The sequence below is a fragment of the Ursus americanus genome, chromosome 23, assembly GCF_024610735.1.
Source record: "Ursus americanus isolate L20-20 chromosome 23, mUrsAme1.1.p, whole genome shotgun sequence".
NCBI lineage: Eukaryota > Metazoa > Chordata > Mammalia > Carnivora > Ursidae > Ursus > Ursus americanus.
Window position 1 is genome coordinate 5,230,053 of NC_142149.1, and position 22,752 is coordinate 5,252,804.

General features: G+C 43.5%; 1 protein-coding gene across 3 annotated transcripts in view; it reads left to right on the forward strand.

Annotated features, from left to right (window-relative positions):
* RNF157 (ring finger protein 157) overlaps window positions 1-22,752 on the forward strand; it is a 73,007-nt gene that overhangs the window by 11,419 nt on the left and 38,836 nt on the right. For 2 of the 3 annotated variants that reach the window (XM_087854082.1, XM_045813824.2), the window contains exon 2: window positions 9,019-9,137. In XM_087854082.1, coding sequence (XP_087710208.1) covers window positions 9,019-9,137 — 119 coding nt within the window. Of the gene's footprint in view, window positions 1-8,414; window positions 8,525-9,018; window positions 9,138-22,752 lie in introns of those variants that run through there. The other variant, XM_087854083.1, reaches the window with a different exon arrangement.

The following is a 22,752-nucleotide window of genomic DNA, read 5'->3' on the forward strand; positions in this document are numbered from 1 at the left end:
TGCTCTTTATTCCCCCTCTCCCAGGAAAAAAAAAAAAAGGTTATTCATTGAATTTGAAGCAAAGATGGGATATCTAGATGGAAAGATACGGCAGGTGGTTAAAGATTTGGACTGAAACTCCAAAGAAAAATCAGGGGAAAATGTTCGGGAGTATGGGAACAGAGAAGCCAATGTGTGTTAATTACCCACTGGGCCTAATAACAATCCTTTGAAAGAGGTGTTACTATCCATTTTACAGATAAAGAAACCAAAAAAGTTAAATAACTTGTCCTAGGTCACACAGTGGTGGGAGGCAGCACCGGGATCAAATTCAGCTCTGTCTTAAATCAGAGCCTCTGCTTTGATTCTATGAGGAGGAGAGAGAGGGGGAAAGAATGAAAGAAAAGGAGAGACCTGAGCTCTCGAAGACACATCCATGTTTGTGGGCTGCACGAAAGCATGGAACAAGTGGTAGGTGGGAAGAGACTCAAAAACATGAGGATTTTGGAAGCCAAGGGAAGAGAGCCTCAGAAATGAGCGTGGAAGTCTTCTGAGCATTCTTAAGGTGAGTGAAGCATGAGAATACACTTAGCCTGCTGGGTGTTCCAGGGAAGAATTTCAGTAGAGTGGTGGAAAGCACTGTAAAGGCTTGAGGAGTCATTGGTTGTGGGTGGGAGCAGACAGGAATGACAGATCGGTGGCCAGTGGGCGGATTTTAAGGCATGGCACATGGAACTCTTTTTGTAGACCAGAATATGCTTGCAAGCTCGAGGCAAGTAAAAAGCCAATGGAAAGAGGAATAGAAACATTAAGAAAGAGGGAGGTTGTTGATGAAGTCTCAAGAAGGTAGAGGCAGTTCGGGATGGAACTCAAGTGGAAAAGTTAACTTTGGAATGGGCAGAGAAGGACTACCTTCCTGAGACCGGAAGAAAGTATGGATAGAACTATAGGGAAGTTGTAAGGTGTTGGAACTTGTGTGACGTTGAAGGGTTTTCAGGGAATGTCACAAAGTAGAAGGAAGACAGGTAGAGGGGTCAGGGTCGGGACCTTGAGAACGCGGGGAAGGTTTGGATCTGTTGAAGTGTGCCTTCAAATACTGTAAAGCTACAGTTGTTATAACTATATGTACTCAAACTTCACTGTGCTCATTCAGAATAGAATAGAGTCCAGAGCTAGGTATATATAGCATGATAAAAATAGATTTTCAATTTAGTGGGGGAAATGGAACATTCAATAAATGGTGTTAGTAAAGTTTCCTATTTGGAAAAAAATGATTAACGCCTTATCCCACACAGTCCATAAGGACAAATTCCAGATGTAAAAACAATCAGATAGTAACAATAATACCACCCAGGAGGGAAAAAAGCAAGCAGGTAATGTAAACTAGAGAGTAGGGAATGTTCATCAGTAGGCAGCCGGTTAATTAAATCTGGGCGTGCAATGGGAATACAGTGTAATGGACGGAGTACACATAGGCATTCTGGAATAAAAATAGATGGATTTGGGACCTGACACTGCCTCTTAGTAGCTGTGTGACCTTGGATAAATTACTTAACTTTCTCTGTGTGTTTATCATCAGTTCTGTAAAATAAAAAAAATTGTATCACCCACCTGATAGGGTTGTTGTGAGGAATAACCTATTTCGTACCTGTTAGTACAGTGCTGGTACAGAGTAAGTACTCAGTATGAGGTTATTGTTATGTAGCCATTAGGAATAATGAGATTGAGGGGTACCCGGGTGGCTCAGTCATTAAGCGTCTACCTTCGGCTCAGGGCCTGATCCCAGGGAGCTGGGATCGAGCCCCGCATTGGGCTCTCTGCTCTGCTGGGAGCCTACTTCTTCCTCTCCCACTCCCCCTGCTTGTGTTCCCTCTCTCGCTGGCTGTCTCTCACTGTCAAATAAATAAATAAAATCTTAAAAAAAAAAAAGGAATAATGAGTTCAATCCATAAGTGTGAACATGGAAGGATGCCTATGGTACATTAGGCAAAAAAAAAAAAAAAAAAGTAACTTGCGGATCAATATGTGTAGTATCCCAATTAAGTTAAAAAAGAAAACAGAAAACCCGAATGTGTTTATATATGTGTAGGAAAATCTGGAAGGCCACAAACCAGTTAATAGTGGAGTTACTTCTCACAGAGTAGTGTTGGGTTATCACTTTTAAATTACATACTTCTCTTTTTTTTATTTTTTGCAAAATGCATGTTTTATCTGTGTAATTTTTTAAAAGATTTTATTTCTTTATTAGAGCACAAGCAGGGGGGCGGCATAGAGGGAGAGGGAAAAGCAGATTCCCTGCTGAGCAGGGAGCTTGATGCAGGACTCCATCCCAGAAACCTGGAATCATGACCTAAGCTGAAGGCTGACGCTTAACGGACTGAGCCACACAGGTGCCCTAGGTGAAGATTTTTCAAATACATGAAAACCTAATAGGATTCCCATGGCCAATTTTCTCATATTTTAATTTTGTATAAAATTATTTTTAAATACAGTTCCATTTCCTGCAGTAATTGAGTACATAGCTCCATTAGTTCAAAAGCAAATAATTGAAGATCAATATTTATCACTTACAGGCAGGATATTTGTTTGTTTTACTGTGACATCAGTAAAAACACAAAAAGAAGGGAAGATTACTTCCCTATAAAATGCCATCAATATTTTTCACAGAGCTGGACCAAATAATCCTAAAATTTCTATGGAACCAGAAGAAACCCTAAATAACCAAAGGAAAGTTGAAAAAGAAAACCAAAGCCGGTGGCATCACAATTCCAGACATCAAGCTATACTACAAAGCTGTAATCATCAAGAGGGTATGGTACTGATAGAAAAACAGACACATAGATCAGTGGAACAGAATAGAGAACCCAGAAATGGACCCTCAACTCTATAGTCAACTAATCTTCGACAAACCAGGAAAGAACATCCAATGGAAAACAGTCTCTCCAACAAACGGTGTTGGGGAAATTGGACAGCCACATGCAGAAGAATGAAACTGGACCATTTACTTACACCATACACAAAAACGGACTCAAAATGGGTGAAAGACTTAAATGTGAGACAGGAGTCTATCAAAATCCTGGAAGAGAACACAGGCAACAACCTCTATGACCTTGGCCGCAGCAACTTCCGGCTAGACACGTTTCCAAAGGCAAGGGAAACAAAGGCAAAAATGAACTATTGGGACTTCATCAAGATAGAAAGCTTTTGCACAGCAGAGGAAATAGTCAACAAAACCAAAAGACAACTGACAGAACGGGAGAAGGTTTTTGCAAATGTTTTATCTGATAAAGGGTTAGTATCCAAAATCTATAAAGAACTCAACACCCAAAGAACAAATAATCCAGTCAAGAAATGGGGAGAAGACATGAACAGATATTTCTCTGAAGAAGATATACAAATGGCCAACAGACACATAACAAAATGCTTAACATTATTTGGCATCAGGGAAATACAAATCAAAGCTCCAGTGAGATACCACCTCACACCAGTCAGAATGGCTAAAATTAAGTCAGGAAACAACAAATGTTGGTGAGGATACAGAGAAAGGGGATCCCTCTTACACTGTTGGTGGGAATGCAAGCTGGTGCAGCCACTCTGGAAAACAGTATGGAGATTCCTCAAAAAGTTAAAAATAGAGCTACCCTATGCCCCAGCAATTGCATTACTAGGTATATACCCCAAAGATACAAATGTAGTGATCTGAAGGGGCACCTGCACCCCAATGTTTATGGCAGCAATGTCCACAATAGCGAAACTATGGAAAGAGCCCAGTTGTCCATCGACATGAATGGATAAAGAAGATGTGGTGTGTGTGTGTGTGTGTGTGTGTGTAATGGAGTATTACTCAGCCATCAAAAAATGAAATCTTGCCTTTGCAATGACATAGATGGAACTAGAGGGTATTATGCTAAGCAAAGTAAGTCAGTCAGAAAGACAATTATCATATGATTTCACTCATAGTGGAATTTAAGAAACAAAACAGAAGCATAGAGGAAGGGAGGGAAAAATAAAACAAGATATAATCAGACAGGGAGACAAACCATAAGAGACTCTTAACCATAGGAAAGAAACTGAGGGTTGCTGGAGGGGGTGGGGTGGGGGATGGGTAACTGGGTGATGGGCATTAAGGAGGGCATGTGATGTAATGAGCACTGGGTGTTATATGCAACTGATGAATCACTGAACTCTACCTCTGAAACCAGTAATACACTCCATGTTAATTAATTGAATTTAAAATTTAAAAAAAAGAAGATTGTTTATAGGTCTTGCAATAAAAACTTCTACTTAGCATAAGATAGTGGCTAAAATCCCAAATACATTTTACTTTATCATTTAATCCATGCAAATTATCAAAATTTTTTGCTTGCTCAACATTTTTGTTTTAGTTTTACAAAACATAAAGTTTCCATGACTTAAAAAGTTTAAAATCTTTGATTTGCAATTGTGTCATGACAGTAAATAAACTGCTGTTACTTAGAGGCCTAAACAGTTTTTTTTTCCCCTAAGCGTGTCTCTATAGGCAGATACACTTCAGTAATTTTACAGATTTAGAAAGAAAAGTTGCTTTTTTAATTAGAATTTTTGTTGACATGTAGGGAACCCATAAATTTTAAGGTGTACAATGTGATGATTTAATATATGTATGTCTTGTAAAAGGCATACAGAGTTGTAGAAGAATGGGAAATGGGTTTAATTGTCCTTTATTGTGTGATGTTATAGTTCGTAGCAGTTTGGTGGCAAATGTCAGATTATGTCATTGGGCCAGATGTAAATTATGGGATCGACTGAGCAATATTTAATTTCACTGTGATGTTAGGAATATGCCCTAAGAGCTTACATTCATTGGGTAAATTATTTAAGACAGTGAAATTTTTTTTTTTTTTTTACGATTTTAAGTCACCTCTACACCCAACGTGAGACTTGAACCCACACCCCAAGATCAAGAGTCGCATGCTCTGCCGACTGAGCCAGCCGGGTGCTCCAAGATGGTGAATCCTAACTGAGATTTTTCTTGTTGTTCACATGATGAGGAACAAATAGTTGTATTTTTCTTTGTGGGCAGTTGAAGTCAATTTATTGATTTGGACTCTTGGTTCAAAAGCTGTCCTTGGTAGGGTAGGATTCCTTCAGTACAAGTTCTCTTGGAGTTGCTCTGACGTTTCTGTAGAGCCAGAAAGTATTGATAGTGACTGAGATTAAATCAGGGGGTGAGTAGTGGCTGGAGCATGCTCTCTACTGTAGCCACCAGCCTCATGTGGCCATAGGACACTTAAAATGTGGCTAGTCCCAATTGAGATGGGTTGTAAACAGCGGAAAATATGCACCAGATTTTGAAGACTCCATGCTTTAAAAAAAAAAAAAAGAATGTAAATAGCTTCTTAATAATTTTTATATTGATTGCATGTTGATAGAATATTTTGGATATTTTGGGATAGTGGGACATCCAATATTGAGGTAAATAAAATATATTAAAATTAATTTTGCTTTTTTAAATGTGGCTATTAGATAATTTAAAATTATGTATGGGGCTTGCATTTTTGGCTCATGTTACGTTTTTATTGGACAGCCCTGATCTGGAGAAGCGGCCCTAGTGGAATTTTCTTCCCTTATAAGTAATTTGACTTTTTGCCTGGATGCCTTTTTTTTCTTTAATACTTTTTTCCCTTTAATACTGACCTTGATTAGTGTTGGACATTGTGGACCAAACCTCGTGTTTCTTTTCTTTATTTCTTTTTATTGTAGTGAAAAATATGTAACATTAAATTTATTACCTTACCATTTTTAAGCATACAGTTCAGGAGTGTTAAGATCTGTAGAACTTTTTCTTCTTGCAAAACGGAAACTCTATACCCATTAAACACTAATTCCCCTTTCGCCCTCCCACTCATATCTTATGTTTTAAATATAACTTTGGAGATCTGTGTATGATGTGTGTTCTTTTTTTCCCCTTCCCTGAGATATGATTGACATATAACATTGTGTAACTTCAAAGTGTACAATGTGATGATATGATATATGTCTGTCTTGTAAAATGATTACCACAAGATGTGTCTTCTTAAATCGCACAAAGAAATTGAATATGAATTTTGGTAAAGAAATTATAGCTAACGGGGCACCTGGGTGGCTCAGTCGGTTAAGCATCCGACTCTTGATTTTGGCTCAGGTCATGATTTCAGGGTCATGAGACTGAGCTCTACGTTGGGCTTGGTGCTAGGTGTGGAGCCTGCTTAGGATTCTCTCTCTCCCTCTCCCCCTCCCCCTCCCTCCTCCTCTCAAAAAAGTAAATAAATAAGAAATTATAGCTAACTAATAATGAAAAACTTGCATCTTATCCATTAGTCATATATGTCCCTATTAGCACGCAGGCAGAGTATTGTAGTATAGCTCTTTTTTCCCCCCACCATTTCTGATTTTAGAGCATGGTTCACGCTAAGAAGTAAAAATGTGCACGAGCTGTCCGAAAGGCATTTTTTTCAGGGACTGTTAGTGTGTTCGGTGTTACTATCTGCTGATATGGTAGCTGTATGTGACTCTGCACTGGGGCAAATAGACAGGAAGCTTTATCCAGGCTGCAGATGGCGGGTTTGTTCTGTCTCGCTAGTCTAAGTAGGGCAAGTTATTAGAGGGCTCCATTTCAAAGAAAGCAGCACGCAAACTTTTGGTTGCCTTAAGCTTATTTTTTCTTTAAACTGATAAGGTATTTGTATTTTAAGTGCACCAAGGGAGATCATCTTTTTAAAGGAATTTTGCACCGACTCCGCTACTGAAATGAAAAATCCTTTTTTCATCTCTCAAATATCGACCCTAATTTTAAATTTTTGTATATTTGTGTTCTTAATTTTTAATGTAAGGCAAAACTACAATTAACTTTACACTACTTTCTTGATAATTTCTTCTCTTTTAATATTATGGGAAAAAAAGAGAGGTACTTCCAATGGAACCCTTTCACCATCTTTAACCCTGTGCCCCCCAAGCCATTAGTGCTCTCCTCTTGCTAGGATCAATCAGTACCACCTGTAAGTTGATTATCTGGATTTCATTGTCCCTTCATCCCTCACCTGACTGTTCACAGGGGCTAGAAACTCCGCATGTCCTATAGTGAGCTGAACCATATAGTTCCAGACACCAAACCTGCTTCTGTCCATTCTTTATTTATGACTTGGGCAAGCCATCCATCAATGTAAAAATCTTTATTTTATTTTATTTTAGTAATTTCTATCCCCAAGGAGGGACTCGAGCTCACGACCTGGAAATCAAGAGTCACACGCTCTACCGAAATTTCAGCTAATGTATAATAAATATATAATCTCTGTTGTATAGAAAATATGTTTTGGTAAGATTCAACAGTAAATGACTTAAATTATTTGAGATGGCTGCTTCTACTTAAGGCAACTGGGCACCTCCCCCCTCTATAAATTATGCACTTGGAAAATAGGGCTTGCAAGTGCTAGACATAAATAATTGATAATTAAGCTTTCCTAAATGCTGGATTTCACTGTTGTATCACCACAGATGGCCGCTGTTTGTATTTTTCAGTTTTGGTGGGTAACTTTCACGAGTTCCTCAGTGATTGATTTTGACTGCTTTTACTCTCAAATGATGTTTTCCTACTTGTTGTTTAATTAAAGAATTGCCTCACTTTGTGGTGAGCGATTTTATCCACATTGCTTTATGTAATAAGTGTCTCTAGACTAAAGCTCCCCATGAAGAAAACCCAGAAATGAATAGTTGGTTCAGTTTTTCTGTTAGAATTTTCTTCTCTCTTCCTTCCTATGGCTTTTTCACAGGCTGAAAGTGCTGAATCTCATTGTTTTTAATTTGTTGTAAACTTTCAACAAAAGTTGAAATTGGTTTAGAAAACGTATCTATACCCTCGCTGTGTGACAGGTGACGATGAAGCCTCTCACTGCTTCCTAAGCTTTTTGTGTTAATCCAGGAGCTGGGGTATGTGAGGAGAGCCTTGAGAAGGCGTGTTGTGGTCTAAGCCCTTCCCTTGCGATGGCTTACCTTCCTGGGAGTATTTAGATTGTAGAAATTTGGGTTAAGAGGCATTCGTTGAATCATCTAGGTTGGAAAATATTCCCAGATGGAATTTGCAGCGTTACCTAAGCCTCCGGTGGTGACTTATCAGTGCCGTCATATCCTGGCACAGCTCCTCGTCTGTCTGGACGAGGCAGATGGGGATTCTGACCCCTGACTGCTGATCGCCTCTAGGTATTGTGGTGTTAAAAATATCCCTGTCTCCTGGCTAGTCAAGGTGGAGCAAAGAGCTCCTGCCGTGGCTGACATCCCCGAAACACTGGCCATTCGCAGTTAGTGAATTGAGACAGTGTGTGTGTGTGTGTGTGTGTGTGTGTGTGTGTGTACATGTGTGTGTATCTTTTCATAGCACTGAACTATTGTCTTGTTAAACTCCGTAATCTGTGTGGTAATTGGTAGGTAAAGCCAAGGGCAGCTGTACTATTTACATTTATATTTTCCTGTTAACAGTCATTTTGAAGCGAATATGAGGAAGGAAGAGCCTTCGTTGTAGAGGGTTATAGAGGTATGTATGTAGTGATAGGCAGGTACTGAGACTTCTGTGTATAGGTACGAGCTGGCTTAGGAAAATTTAGGCAAAGAAATGTATGTGTGTATACAGGCTGATACCTGTGGTTAAGATTCCTGAATATACAGAGGATAGAAAGTAACCACTTCAAGTTTAAGGAAAAAAATTAGGAACAAAATACATGTATATGTTCATTAATGTGCATTGTGGGGCCTTCTGGTCTTTTGGCTGATGGTATTACAGACAGATCACGATAAGGATTCAATTAATAATGTTAAAAGGAAAATTGATCTATTGATGTTAGGTATCTTGGGTTCTCGCTGCTGATTTTGCTGATTTTGTGCCACTGTCCCAAATTCAGAGACAATTCTCTTGGGGTTAACAGTTGTGCTAATTATTTGTTTGAAGGGTTAACATTTTTTTTGAGTTGGCTTTCCTACTGGTTTAGTTTGACTGGTTTCTGTTTGATGCTTCTGTCTCTCCCTGTCTAGGAAGCTATTTTGCCAGCCACTTCATTATGGGAGGAGAGAAGTTTGACTCCACGCACCCTGAAGGTTACCTCTTTGGAGAGAACAGTGATCTGAACTTTCTGGGGAACAGACCAGTAACGGTATGGTTATAACCTGTTTACTTCCATGCCGGGCTTCGGTGGCCGATTCGAACAGTCTTATAAGAGTAAGTTTGTGATCACTGGCTCAGCAGTGTCTCTGACTTGATGTGAGTTGAGAGGGGGCCGGGGAGCCAGACCACAGCCCCTTTGCTGGCAGTGGGTCTCTTGTCACTAGAGGCTGACCCGTGGAAAGGCTGCCGGAGTCTGCCTAAGGGTGAGGACGTCTCACATTCTCTGGCTGTCCTAAGGATTCTTGTCTCTGCCTACATGCCACCTCCACAGACAGCCCTTTCCCAGCTCTGCTAGCACAACCTCACCTTGCTGTTTTCCTTCTTGTAGCACTTAACACCATATAGGCTTTTATTTCTGTCTCGCCCTCTGTCTGTTATCGGCCCTCTCTTTTAGAATGTAAATTTCACAGGGTCAGGAACTGTTTTTACTGGTGCATCCCAGCACCTAGAACAAAGCCTGGTACATACTGACTAGCCCTTAAAGATTCATTGAGTGGATGACTGAGAAGTTTTCCCTTGATATCTGAACTGAGAGATTATGTCTCTGTTCATTCAACTCATTCCATAAACTTACCTTACGGAGCATCTTCTCTACACCCAGCATGAGGCTTTGGAAGAATGGCTGCCATATGGCGAGCGAGTAGGCGCTGTGTGCCCAGGAAGGTCCTCGAGACTTTTCAGTATTATTCTTAATCTTCGTAAGGACGTACCTGACAGTTATCATTATTCTTTTTTTTTTTTTTTTTTGAAGCAAGCTCTATGCCTAACGTGTGACACTTGAACTCACTACCCCGAGGTCAAGAGTCTCGTTCTCGGGTATTAAGGAGGGCACTTGTGACAAGCGCTGGGTGTTGCATGTAAGTGGTGAATCACGAAATCCTACACAAACTAATATTACACTGTATGTTAGCTAACTGGGATTTAGATAAAAACTTGAAAAAAAGAAAGAAAAAAGAGTCGTGTGCTCTACCGACCGATCCAGCTAGGCACCCCAGAACATTTACTATTAACCCCATTTTCTAAGAGGGAGAACCGAGGTTCTAAGAAACGAGAAATGACAATACTAGCGTTTGCGAAGTGCGTGCTATGTTCCAGGCACTGTTCTAAGTGTTTACATGAAGTTTTCCCGAAGCCAAATAACCAGGTCTGCCTGGCCGCAGATCTATAACCTTTCCACTGCTTCTCATTGCTTCAACATAGCCTGCCTTCCTCCAGAAGCTCCCAGTGTGTGGGGTAAACGAAACATAGGAACAGGAAATACATGAACAGCAGTGGAGGTCCGAAGTGACCGGATGCTGCAGGGCGCGAGAGCGGGAGAGAGGACGGCAAGCGCTGCTGTTAAGAAGAGGTGGAGAGTGTTGAGCAAGGCTTTGGAGATGCCTGGCTTTTCACCAGCAGGGTGGGGAAGGGACTTCCCAGGAGAGAGGTGCAGAGTACGGGCCTAAAAGCGATCCCATTGTTGCTGAATCAGCAAACGTTTACCGAGCAACTGCTGTGTGCCGGGTACTGTGATAGGCGCTGGGGATACAAAGCTGAAATGAGCATGGTTTGTTCCTCCCTGGAGCAAATAAGAAAGCCAGTCTGGCGGGAGCGGACGTGTCCTGACGGCGAAACAGGATCGGAAAGGTAGGTGGGGGCTCTGTTACCTCCAGAGGTTCTTGACTCTTTCTTATAGGCCATGGCAAATATTGAAGATTTTTAGGTAGGTAAGTGACCTGGAGGGTTTTTTTGTTTTGTTTTGTTTTTGTTTTTTTTGGTGATTGGTGTCCATTGTTTACTTCCTTTGTATCTGGAGTGATCCCCTCCTCTAATTCACAGGCCAGGTGTGCTTTCAAAATGCCCCATCCTTTCTGCTTCACATTTAGTCCTGCCAACTAATGCTCATCAAATGTCTTCTCTTTGATTTTGTTACTCTGCCTTAGCAATTAGAGTAGAAGGATCTTTCTTTTTTGATAGAGCCAGTAAGAATTTTGCCTCCCTCCGCAGAAATCAGCTCATGCTTGGAAAACGGCCCTTTCTTCTTATGGGGACTTGCCATTTGCATCTGTTACTCCCTTTCTGTTTCCTTCCCTCTGGTGTCAGAATAGGGATCTTGTTTGTTTGTTTGTTTGTTTGTTTTTAATTTTGAACTTTTTGAGCTATAGAGATTATTTAAAACCAAATAAATGCTTCTCTGGGGTCATTTGGAGGTTTGTGCTGGCTGGCACACCTTCCCAGTTCAGTTGCCTCGTTGATACTTCTCTGTGAATCCGTGAGGACTGAGCTCCTCCGGAAGCCCTGGAGAGTAGCCTTGACCTTGACCTTACGCTTGAGACTTTTTCCAAAGGAGCATCAACATTGGACTTTTTGTTGTTGTTTCTATGTAGTCATCATTAAATATGCTTGATGTACTAAGCAAATGTTTCCAAAAGACATCAAATCAGAGTAACTTCAAATAGGGAGCTCGAACTATAGTATACAGAATGGTAACAGCTAACATTTCGTGAACACTTCCTGTTTGCCCCGCCTCGTTGTTCTAAGCTCTTCATATGTGTCCTCACACCCTGATGAGGAAGGTCCCTATTGGACAGATGAGGAACATGGGCACAAGGAATTTAAACAGGGGTCAGCAAGCCTGTAAGTGGCTGAATCAGGATTTGAACCTCGCAGTCCAGCTCCAGAGTCTGAAGCCCCCTGCTGTTGTTGCCCCTCAGGGCTCGTGTGCTCAGAATCTCTGCCCACATCACGTCGGCGCGTCTGTCCGAGTAGGTCATCAGGTGCCAGTTGTGAGATGCGCAGAGATCTAAAAGTAGACCTGGTGGCAGGGACATGTTCTCTTGGAGTGTCTCTTGCGAGAGCTGTTATGTGGTGTGTAATTCCATCTGCTGCTCTGACCTCTGTGTTTTGCTGTTACTGCATATCACGCCTGGTTAGGAGACAGCGCAGAGACTGAGGATGGACTTGTAGCTTGAGTTCTGAGGAATTGACTTCTACTCTCTAGAAACATGTCCCCAGGGTCAGTAACTGGGCATCCGGTTGCAAAGGAAAAAGAACAGCCTTTTAAAGGCATCAAGCAGCTCCTCGATCCAGAGAGAATGAAGATGGGGAGTAGAAGATGTTGAAATAAATTGTTACATAAAATATAGATACCATAGACTTCCTGGCTCGTGGGACTTGTGGTCTTTCCCGTCATTTCTGACTGATCAGACTAAAAAGTATCTCCTGCAAACATATCACTGGGCCTGGAGTTTGTACCGGAGCCCTGCTGATCTACCACTTACCGTAATCTGTCAAAGTCGAATTTAGTATCAGGTCCTCAGGGTCAGATTTGAAGAACGAGAGTGTGCATACACCTAGAAGGATGGTGGAAGAGAGGCGGGAATCAAGATTTCAGGTTTTGTTTACATCTTACCGTTAAGCCCTTTGCAACCTTGGCAAGTCTATCACTAAGGCTCTCAAGTTACCCAGTGTAAACGGGGGGAGTTCTAACTTTGTAGGAATGTGATACTTGAAAAATGCCTGGGAATTGCTGGGTAACAAGAAGCCCTGAGCAGTGTGGCTACACTGCTGCCCCTTAGGTTGGTTATTCATGCAGCTACTGGTAGTTTTGGGTGGAGAGAATATTCACTGGCTTTGAAGTAACTGTCTTAAGTAGTGCATGGGGCTTCTGAAGGTCTTTCTGCTCTGATCCCTGTATCTAGAGGAGCTAAGATCTCCATGTTTGTGCATCACGGTTACAAAATGTTAAATCAAGGCCATCCTTCCCCTTCCTAGGTAGTGGACGAGCCAGGGCTGATTTTTTGCACCTTTACTGAGCTAGGTCTTCTTTTGTCAAGGTAACTTACTGCTAGAACTCTAAGTTATTTAGAGGCTCAGTGAACTGAGCATTATCAGAGAATCAAGTGATACCTTGACCCTACCTGAGTTCAAACGTATGCTCTCACCTTTGAGGAAAGTAGTTGAGTTTTAGTCGAGCCCCCGGTAGTCCTCATCATCTTGTGTGTTCTGTCCCTGGGCGGCTGGGACTCAGCCTCTTCCTCCTTGTGCTGCCTGCAGCCAGGGCGGCACAGCTGGCCTTGAGAACCAAGGTGCACACAGGTGGGCCCTCCTTCTATCACCTAATAGAGATGCACCCAATCAAGACTCTGTAGATTGAGCCCTTTTATTCACATGTGTGCAGGGAGAGTGAGTTACTTTTTTTATTATTATTATTTTATTTGAGAGAGAGCAACAGTGAAAGAGATCACAGAGAGAGAGGGGGAAGCAGACTCCCCGCTGAGCAGGGAGCCTGAAGCAGGGCTCGATCCCAGGACCCCAAGATTGTGACCTGAGCTGAAGGCAGATGCTTCACCAGCTGAGCCACCCAGGCGCCCTGAGAGCAAGTTGTTCAAAGAAACGTGACAGCATGTCCATTTGTGAAGGAGAGTTTTGTGCACGTAGAGCTTTGTGTCAGTCGTGGTGCCATTCGTTCCTTCAGTAAGGATTTGCAGGTCACATACTGTGCTGGCACCCGCGAGTGCAAAGACTTGGCCCCGCCCCGAGGCTCATGGTATGACCGCCCGCAGGTTGCCCCTGACTGTGACGGGTTCTGGTAAGTTCTATGTGACTGTGTGAGAGACAGGGCCAGAGTACTGTGAGAGCAGAGAGGGGTGAGAATGCTTTCCACCCAGGGCACTGGCTCTGAGAGAGGATTCCTTGGACTGGGCAGGACAAGCAGCATTTCCCAGGTGGATACTGGAAAGATTATTGAGGCAGAATTAACAAGCAATGTGAGGAAGCAGCAAAGATGCAGACGTGCCTGTTGGGTTTCCAGAATGGTAAGTAGGCTGGAAGGATGGGATCATGAGGGATGTTGGCAGGAGGGGAGGCTGGAAAGACAAATTGGGCCCATGTTTGAAGGGTCATGAGGATTGTACTGAGAAGTTTATGCCTTTCTTTGTAAGGCAGTAAAGAAGGTCATAGTCATGGGTTGGTTTGCCACTGACTAGCTTCGTGGTGTTGGCTAAGGTATTGGCCGTGAGTGCGCCTCAGTTTCCCCATCTATAAAAATACCTATCTTGCAGATACATTTTAAGGATTCAAAAAATGACAGCTATTATGATTTGATTGACCTTTCAGAAAGTTAATTCTTTAAGTCCCCTCACGGTGTAGAGAGTACATTGGAAAGACGAGATGAGGGACCAGTTAGGTGGTGGTTTGTTTTAGTTAAGGAAGAAGTTACAGGGGCGCCTGGGTGGCTCAGTTGGTGAAGTGTCTGCCTTCAGCTCAGGTCACAGTCTCGGGGTCCTGGGATCGAGTCCCGCATCGGGCTCCCTGCTCAGTGGGGAGCCTGCTTCTTCCTCTCCCTCTGCGGATCTCCCTGCTTGTCCTCTCTCTCTGTCAAATAAATAAAATCTTAAAAAGAAGAAGAAGAAGAAGAAGAAGAAGAAGAAGAGGAAGAAGAAGAAGAAGATGATGATGATACAAAGTGCCTGAGCTAGAATTGTGGCGGTAACAATAAAGATGGAGCAGGTTCAAGCGTGTGGGCAGTGTGAGTTGAAGGCAGGGAGTGTTAGGGGCGTGAGGAGCCGCCTCTGTGGGGCAGCTAACGTTTAAACCGGATGCTGTGTGTGGGTTTTATCTGCAGTTTGGTTTGTGCCCGGACCCTGGCATCGTCAGGCGGTTGGTGACAATGCAGGCACCCTGCCGTGTATTCCCTGAGCGCCTGTGTGGGTCTGCCCAGGCTGCTGAAACAAAACACCATAAACTAGCGGCCTAGACAACAGGTATTCATTCATAGCTCAAAGTTCTGGAGGCCAGGAAGGCCATGATCAAGGTGCTGGCCGATTTAGTCCTGGTGAGGGCCTTCGTGCAAGTGACCGTCTTCTTGCTGGGTCATCACATGCTGGGAGGGGGGTGCTCTCTCCCTCTTCGTCTCCTTTTAAGGGCACTAATCCCATCTTGAGAGGCCCACCATTCTGACCCCATCTAACCCGAATTACCTCCCAAAGCCTCATCTCTGAATACAATCCCATTGGGGGTTAGGCCTTCAACGTATGAATTTTTGGGAGGATGTACAAGAGCCCATGGCATGAACATGCCTCTTTTCTGTGGGGATGTGGGGATGCCTTGTAGATTGAGTTATTTGCCTTTTGCATGCTATCATCTTTCTTCCTTCTTTAATAAATTGTCCTACAACTGTGTTTGGCGTTTAGTTTGGCAGTATGCACATTTTTTGGTTATGCATACCCTTTGGTCAAGCGACTTCATTTCTCTGAATCTCTGTATAAAGGAGAAACACACTCCTTTATGTTCTGCTGCAACACTGATTCACTTTTGACACCAGAGACGTGGGCGGTGCACGCATGAGGCAGGAATTGTTAAATAAATTATAGTGTGTCTACACTAAGAACTGGTATTCAGCCAAAAATAAAGTAGGTTTGTACCCACTGAGATGAAAATACGTCCGTGACCACATGGTTTGCTGAAAAAAGCAAGCTGTTATGTATAATGCGGAATCTGATTCCATTTCTGATCAAAATAACAGTGTCACAATGTACGTATGTCTGTGTATTTACATTTGTAGATGCATAAAGTACGTCCAAAACCATTGCGTTTTACTCTATGACAGTGGTAACTCTTGGGGTGAATCAGCGAGGGGACGTGCTCGCCTCTGCCTTTGTATTTTTCTATATGAATATGTATTTGAATTTGAACTTTTCCTAATGAGCACACTTTTATTTTTAAAACAGAAGCATTTACATTTTCTGTAAAAATAGGGAAAGGGACTACTGCTGAACAGGGGAGGAGACAGTTCTAGGAAAATACAGGGAGTAGGAAAGTTAAGGAAATCCCTAAAATAATGGCTTAACTGTTATGTGAACTACAGGCAGGGTGTGGCCTGCGGTGTGGGGTTGGGGGCTTGTGGAGAGTAACAAGATCAGAGTCGGCATGGTGAGGGCTGGAGCCCGGTAGCTTCGTCCCAGTCCCATTCGTGTCAATATGCAGTCATTTACCTTTAGAAACATTCGGTTCAGGGACCCTGGGTGGCTCAGTCGGTGAAGCGTCTGCCTTCAGTTCAGTTCACGATCTTGGGGTTTGGGATCGAGCCCTACGTCTGGCTCTCCACTCAGCGGCGAGTCTGCTTCTCCAGCTCCCTCTGTGATCTCTCTCACTTTCGCTCTCTCTCAAATAAATTAAGAAAAAATAATAACTCGCTCTCCCTGCACACATGTGAGTAAAACTTAGAAAATTATGTAAATGAAATCATTATAGGTCTTCAGTTTTGAAATTTAATCTGTTGTTATGTTCTTGCCAAAAACTTAATCCATTTATATTACTTTTTATTCTTAATAAAGATGAAGAAATTATTTCAAACGCCTTCTTTAGGGAAAGTTGCTTCCTGCCACATAGTGAATAAATGCTGACTATGTAAACAAACAACCGTTTTGCAGTGTGAAGGTAATATAGTCATATTTCCAAATACCAAGAGAGTATAATCAAATTGTAGATTTTATCCTAGATGGAGTTTTATTTGTTTGGTTAGTAAACTCTACGCCCAACATGGAGCTTGAACTCAGGATACAAGGGTATGAAGAGTCACATGCTCTACCAAGGGGGCCAGGTATCCACCCCTCAAGAGTTAGTTTCAACTCTCTCTTGATTCCAGAGATAACAAGAAAAAAGCTGGTTCCTTTAAATGGAGAGCAGGAGAGATTTTTTTTTTTTTGGTAGGTAAATAAGAGCTTAAAATGAGACTCAGCAGTATGTGAAAAGTCAGCTATACCTCTGGAAAATAACTTATAGCATCAAAAAGACAACTTCAGAAGCTAGTTGGGTCCAAGAATTTGCTACTTAGCTCTGAAAAGGCCATTTTTGTTCTTCTGGGAGTTTTCTGACCTGACACCTCTGTTTTACGGAGTTGGGTTTCTATAGCAGGTGAATCATCGGATGGACAGGGGTCCTGTGGCTGTGGGGAGGCAGCAGTGTGACAGAGGCCAAGCGAGCCTCGTCACTGAGTGCAGCTATACTTGACGACCCTAAGGTCCCCAGTGACAAGGACTCAGGAGGAGTTGCTGCAAAAGAAGTCAGGTCCTTTGATACGGCTGTTCCTGCCCTCCGGTTCTTTTTTTTTTTTTTTTTTTTTTTAACTTTCTTTTTTTAAAAACAACTCCTTTTAACTTACTTTCTATTGTTTTTCTTCTCACTTTTTTATTGTGAATTGTGAAATATATATATGTAAGTAGATGAACCATGTATCTACAGTTTGAAGAAACTGTAAACAAACAGCCTATACCCACCACCCAGATCGTTGCCAGCACCTCGGAAGTTCTCCCTGTGCCTGACCCTGATTGCGTCTGTATTACTTTGTTAAATAACAGCTTTATGGGGATAGAATTCACCATGTGTTTCTCCATGGTAGAGTTACCATCTTTCTCTTTGTTGCTAATAAGTATCTTGGGGAAGATAGTTTGAAACTACTGCTTAGATTTCTTTTTTTAATGCAAAAAGCATCAGCTGAGTTTGCTTCTTCCTTTAGCTAAATATGCTGCATTGGCCACTCCCCTGCTTGGGCTCTGTCTCTAGTGAAATAGGGCGTTCCATATTAGATCTACTGCCTCTCATTGAGATGCAAGACCGGGATCGTGGTTTTCTCTCTGCTGTGTAAACTTCAGGGTAAAATTTTATGGATAGAAGTTATAGAAAGGGGGGTGCCTGTGTGGCTCAGTTGGTGAAATGTCTGCCTTCGGCTCAGGTCATGATCTCAGGGTCCTGGAGTCAAGCCCTGCATCAGGCTCCCTCTCCCTCTGCCGCTCCCCCTGCTTGTGCTCTCTCTCTTTCTGTCAAATAAGTAAATAAAATCTTTGGAAGGAAGGAAGGAAGGAAGGAAGGAAGGGAGGGAGGGAGGGAGGGAGGGAGGGAGGGAGGGAAGGAAGGAAGGAAGGAAAGGAAGGAAGGAGAAGGGAAAAGAAGGGGAGGGGAGGGGAGGGGAGGGGAGGGGAGGGAAGGAAAGGAAAGGAAAGGAAAGGAAAGGAAAGGAAAGGAAAGGAAAGGAAAGGAAAGGAAAGGAAAGGAAAGGAAAGGAAGTTGCAATGTAACCTGAAATGATGACGGAGAGGAGAGAAATTCTCTGGAGAAGAACGTTTACTGGAGATGAATGAGGAACAGGAGGAGTTTTTAGTAGCTGTTGGCCTCTAGTGGGTTACCTTCTCTGTATAAGAATTTCAAAATCAGTTTGGATTATAAGAGAGAAAGAATTATAAAAGGGAGAAGAAAGTAGAGGCGGAGAAGGAGGCAATAGTTACTTTTCTGTTCTTACCTTTAATTTGGCGTCTCTGCTGGCTAAGTAGATGGTTTTCTTTACTAATCATTAGGCTGTGCCCGCTGTGGGTATTTTTCCCCTCCCCATTACACAAATCGCTGATTGATTGACTCAGTCATTCCTACATTCATTTAGCATTTTTAAAAAAGATTTATTTATTTTTAGAGAGAGAGCACAAGCAGAAGGGGCAGAGAGAGAAGCCCAAGCAGATTCCATGCTGAGCACAGAACCCGACGTGGGGCTCAATCTCATGACCCTGAGATCAGGACCTGAGCGGAAGTCAAGAGTCTGACGCCCAACTGACTGTGCCTCCCAGGCGCCCCTCATTTACCATTTTATTGAACACCTGTGATATTCCAGGCCAGTATTAAACACTAGAGACACAAAGGCAGATAAAATACAGTCCCTGAACTAAAGAACTTCTCCAATAGTTGGGAAACGAGAACATCTTGGAGGAGGGGCTGAGGAGCAAAGGCAAAGAGGCAGCTAAACGAGATGAGGGCTGTGTGCTCCAGATGATTCCCTCTAACAGGAGCTTAGCATCCAGTGGAGCCAGGCCTAGCTGGAGGGGCCTCGTACGCCTTCCTGCAGGCTTTGGACTTCTCTCTTGTAGGCATGGGGAACCACTAGTGGGTTTTAACCTGGGAGTCCTATAATACACATTCTGAAAGATCACTCAGATGACAGTATAGAGGATGGATTAGAGGGTCGTGGGGACAGGTAAAGGGGAACCAGATGTCTACCTGAGATTCGATGGAAGTCTCATCTCAGGTTGCAGTGGGAGTGAAGAGGATGGCCCTGATTCGTGAGGCAGGATTTACGTTGGTAACCAACATAAGCAGCAGAGTCTCAGCTTTGGTAATCGGACTGACTTCCAGCCCCCCGCCCCCCCCCCCCACACACAAAGGACATGGCCAGCTAGCGCGTTTTCCCGTTCTGTGTGGCAGACCCAGCCTAGCATGCCTACTCCTTTAAGACTTTTGACCTTTTCTTCCAACAACTGCTGTGCCAGATTCTGGAATCCATTAATGTGGTCCGTTGCTTTTCTAAGCTCCCATGAGGCCACCTTCCCCAGCCCATGTTAGACCCAGGGCCCTTGCAAGGTATTAGTTCTGTCTCCATACCAGCAGGCTCTCCCTCATCCAGCTTTATATTCCACAACACCCCTTGACCCAGCACCTCAGACCACTCCCACATACGTTGTTCTGACCTGTGCCTGTGTTAGCCTGGGCCTGCATATTTCTGGCATAATAACTCCCCCTCTCTTAGCAGGCCTAGCAGGCCCCAGGTGAGTAATACTCAGATTTGACCCTAATTATGGCCTATGGCCAGGAGAGAAGATGGGGCAGCTCCTTTGTAGGGCAAGCACTGTCTTGTAAGGTGCTTCTCTTGTCTGAGACCGCTGTGTCATCTTCAAGCAAAGGGGATTCCCCTATCTTCCAAGGAGAGGGAGCCAGCCACTTTGCAGGCCCAGGGAATCTGGAGTTCATGGTTCTCAAGCGAATGTACGTAGACATCCCCTTTCAAGCCTTGGAGTCCACTCTTTCCTCATCAGGGCCCCAACTTTGACTTCATAGACTTGACTCGGGCTGAGAGCTCAGCCTTCTTTTTGGTTCGGCTACTCCTTAAAATTAGGTCCCATGCCTGTAGGAGATGACTGTCTTTAAAATATGCTGCAGGAGGCTGACTGACTGTCATACTTGACCTTAAATTGCTGATCGCTATATCTGGACTGGCTTTTTCCCTTTTCGATGAATGGATGGCTCTTAATAACAGCCGCCCACTTCTACAGTTTTACTGTCATCATTTCTCCTGTACTTCCTGTACCAGAGACCGTAAACCAGCCAGCGCATCCCCTGCCCTGTGTCGCACCACCGCGACACGCCAGGGACCATCTGGGCGGGTGGGTCCTCACTGCCATCTGGCTGGGGGGTAACCTACCCCCAAATTCCACCCACAGAGCCCACGTCCTTCGGCAGCTGCTGATACCACTTCTCTAGAAACAAACCTGAGATGGAGATCTTTGTGAGAGCTGTTTATTGAAGGAAGGCTCTCCTGGGAATGGGGATAGCAGAAGCCAGATGGGGCAGGGGAGCAGAACTGAACAACGATGTGGTCTTGGCAGAGATTCGCTTCAGCCTGGTCCCTCGGGAAAGCTTTGGAGTACGACTTGTACCACAGAGTCGCCCTATCTTGAGGCAGGGGGCCTGGCCTTTTGTACGCCCTTGCCCATGTCTCCCTGGCTGCTGACGGCCCTGTGGTGGTATGATGAAGGAGAAATCGGGGCATTTTCTTGGGCCAGGAGGCTTCGGTTCCTAATTGCTGGAGAAGGAGCAGCTATGGGCTGTTTGTGGCCAACATTCTCAGCAGCTGGAGAACGGGAACACGGTGAGGGGGTGGAGACGGGCTGCGAGAGCATCACTGCACAGCCGTTCTCACTTCTGCTCTTGCGTTTTTTCTCCCCTTGCTTTTTAAGTGACTAGCATATCTTGGAGATCATTCTAGATCTGTTTACAGAGAGCTGGCTTGTCCTTTTTAAAAATGATACTGAAGTATAACAGATACACCGAAAGGTAACAAATTGTACACTTGATTTTCACGAAGCAAACACACCTTTATGACCGGTGTCCAGATCAAGAACTAGAACATGGCCAGCCCCCTAGAAGCTCCCCTGGTCCCCCTTTCTGTCACGACCTCTGACTCAGGGTAACCGCTATCCCGTCTTCTCTCCTGATTTGATCTTTATATAAGTGGAACCATACACACGTGCCCATTTACGTCTGGTTCCTTTCATGTAGAACGCGTGTGAGATTTGCTTATCTCCGTGCGTGGAGTGATTGTTTATTCTCATTGTGCATGTGCTGCACGTGTGAGTGTCCCACAGTTCATTCACATGATGGTGTATCGCATTTGGCATTCTGTTGTGTGGGGCTATGATGAATAGTGCTGCTGTGACCATCCCATTGCACGTATCTTGTGGGGCGTAGGTACGCATGTCTGTTCCGAGTGCACCCGGGACTGGCATTGCCTCGGCATGGGGTATGCTGTTGCAGACACTGCCGAACGGTTTTCCAGTGCAACTGCACCAACTGCCCTCCAACCAGCATGGGTTAGAGTCCCCAGGACCTAGTATTTTCTATCCTTTTCATCCTGGTGGGTGTGTAGGATTAATTTTCATTTTCCCGATGATTCATGAGGTCAAGCACCTTTACATATGTTTACTGGCCATCCGGATTCCCCTTCTGCGAACTGTCAGTTCAAATCTTTTCTATTAGCTTGTTCTTTCTTGGTAAGGAAATACTAAGAAAATAGGAGTCCTTTCTCAGATAAATATATTGCAAATGTCTTTTCCCAGTCTCTGCTTGCCTTTCACTCTTTTTCTTTGAATGTATGTATTTTTATTGAGATATAATTGACATATAACATTGTATAAGTTTCAGATATACAGTGCGTTGGTCTGATGTATTTATGTATTACAGTATAATTGTAGTCTTGGCTAACAGCTCCCTCAGGTCACAGAGTAGAGAACCCTAACCCTAACCCTAGCCCAAGGCCAGCATAGCTCTTGAGTGCTTCCTGCAGGATTCAGTACAACTTCGGTATTTTGTGAGGCCCGAGTAACTCAATGTGAGGTCAAGCCGCATCTGACAGCAAGAACATCCTATTGAAACTCAAGTTTTTAGCTTTTAACAGAATTTTCATATTCATCTATATTCGGTTCCAGCTATAGAAATTCATGTTTTCCTTCAACCTCAGAAGTTCCTCTAAACTGGAAGGAAGTCTAGTTCTGGCTAGTGCTGTACCGTCGTGGGAGAGCAGACTGGGATGTTTACGCAGGGTCGATTTAAAATGAAGCCTTTGTTTTTGGACTTTAAAGAGCTGCTCCCCATCTCACCAGGATGTGTCCTGCTTTCAGTAGGGGCTGTATAGGCATCTCAAGCTGCAGTGAATTTTGTTGCCCTTCATACCCCTCAAGCCCTGGCTTCTCCCCCTTCCTAACATACATGAGAGGCTCGTGGGGCAACGGAGCACACAGTTTTGTGTGCAAGCTAAAAGAGGCCTTTGGGTATTTTATGTAAGCATTGTAAAGAATGTGTCTTGTCATTCTGGAAAGGGTAAAACTATAGGGATAGAAAACAGATCAGTGGTTGCCAGGGACTGGGGTGCAGGGAGGGGTTGCCTACAGAAGGACATGAAGGAATGTGTAGGGGTGATGGAAATGTTCTGTATCTTGATTATGATGGTGGTTACACAGCTGTATGTATTTGTCAAAATTCAAAGAACTGTACACATAAAAGGGTGAATTTTGCTTTTGATGTAAATT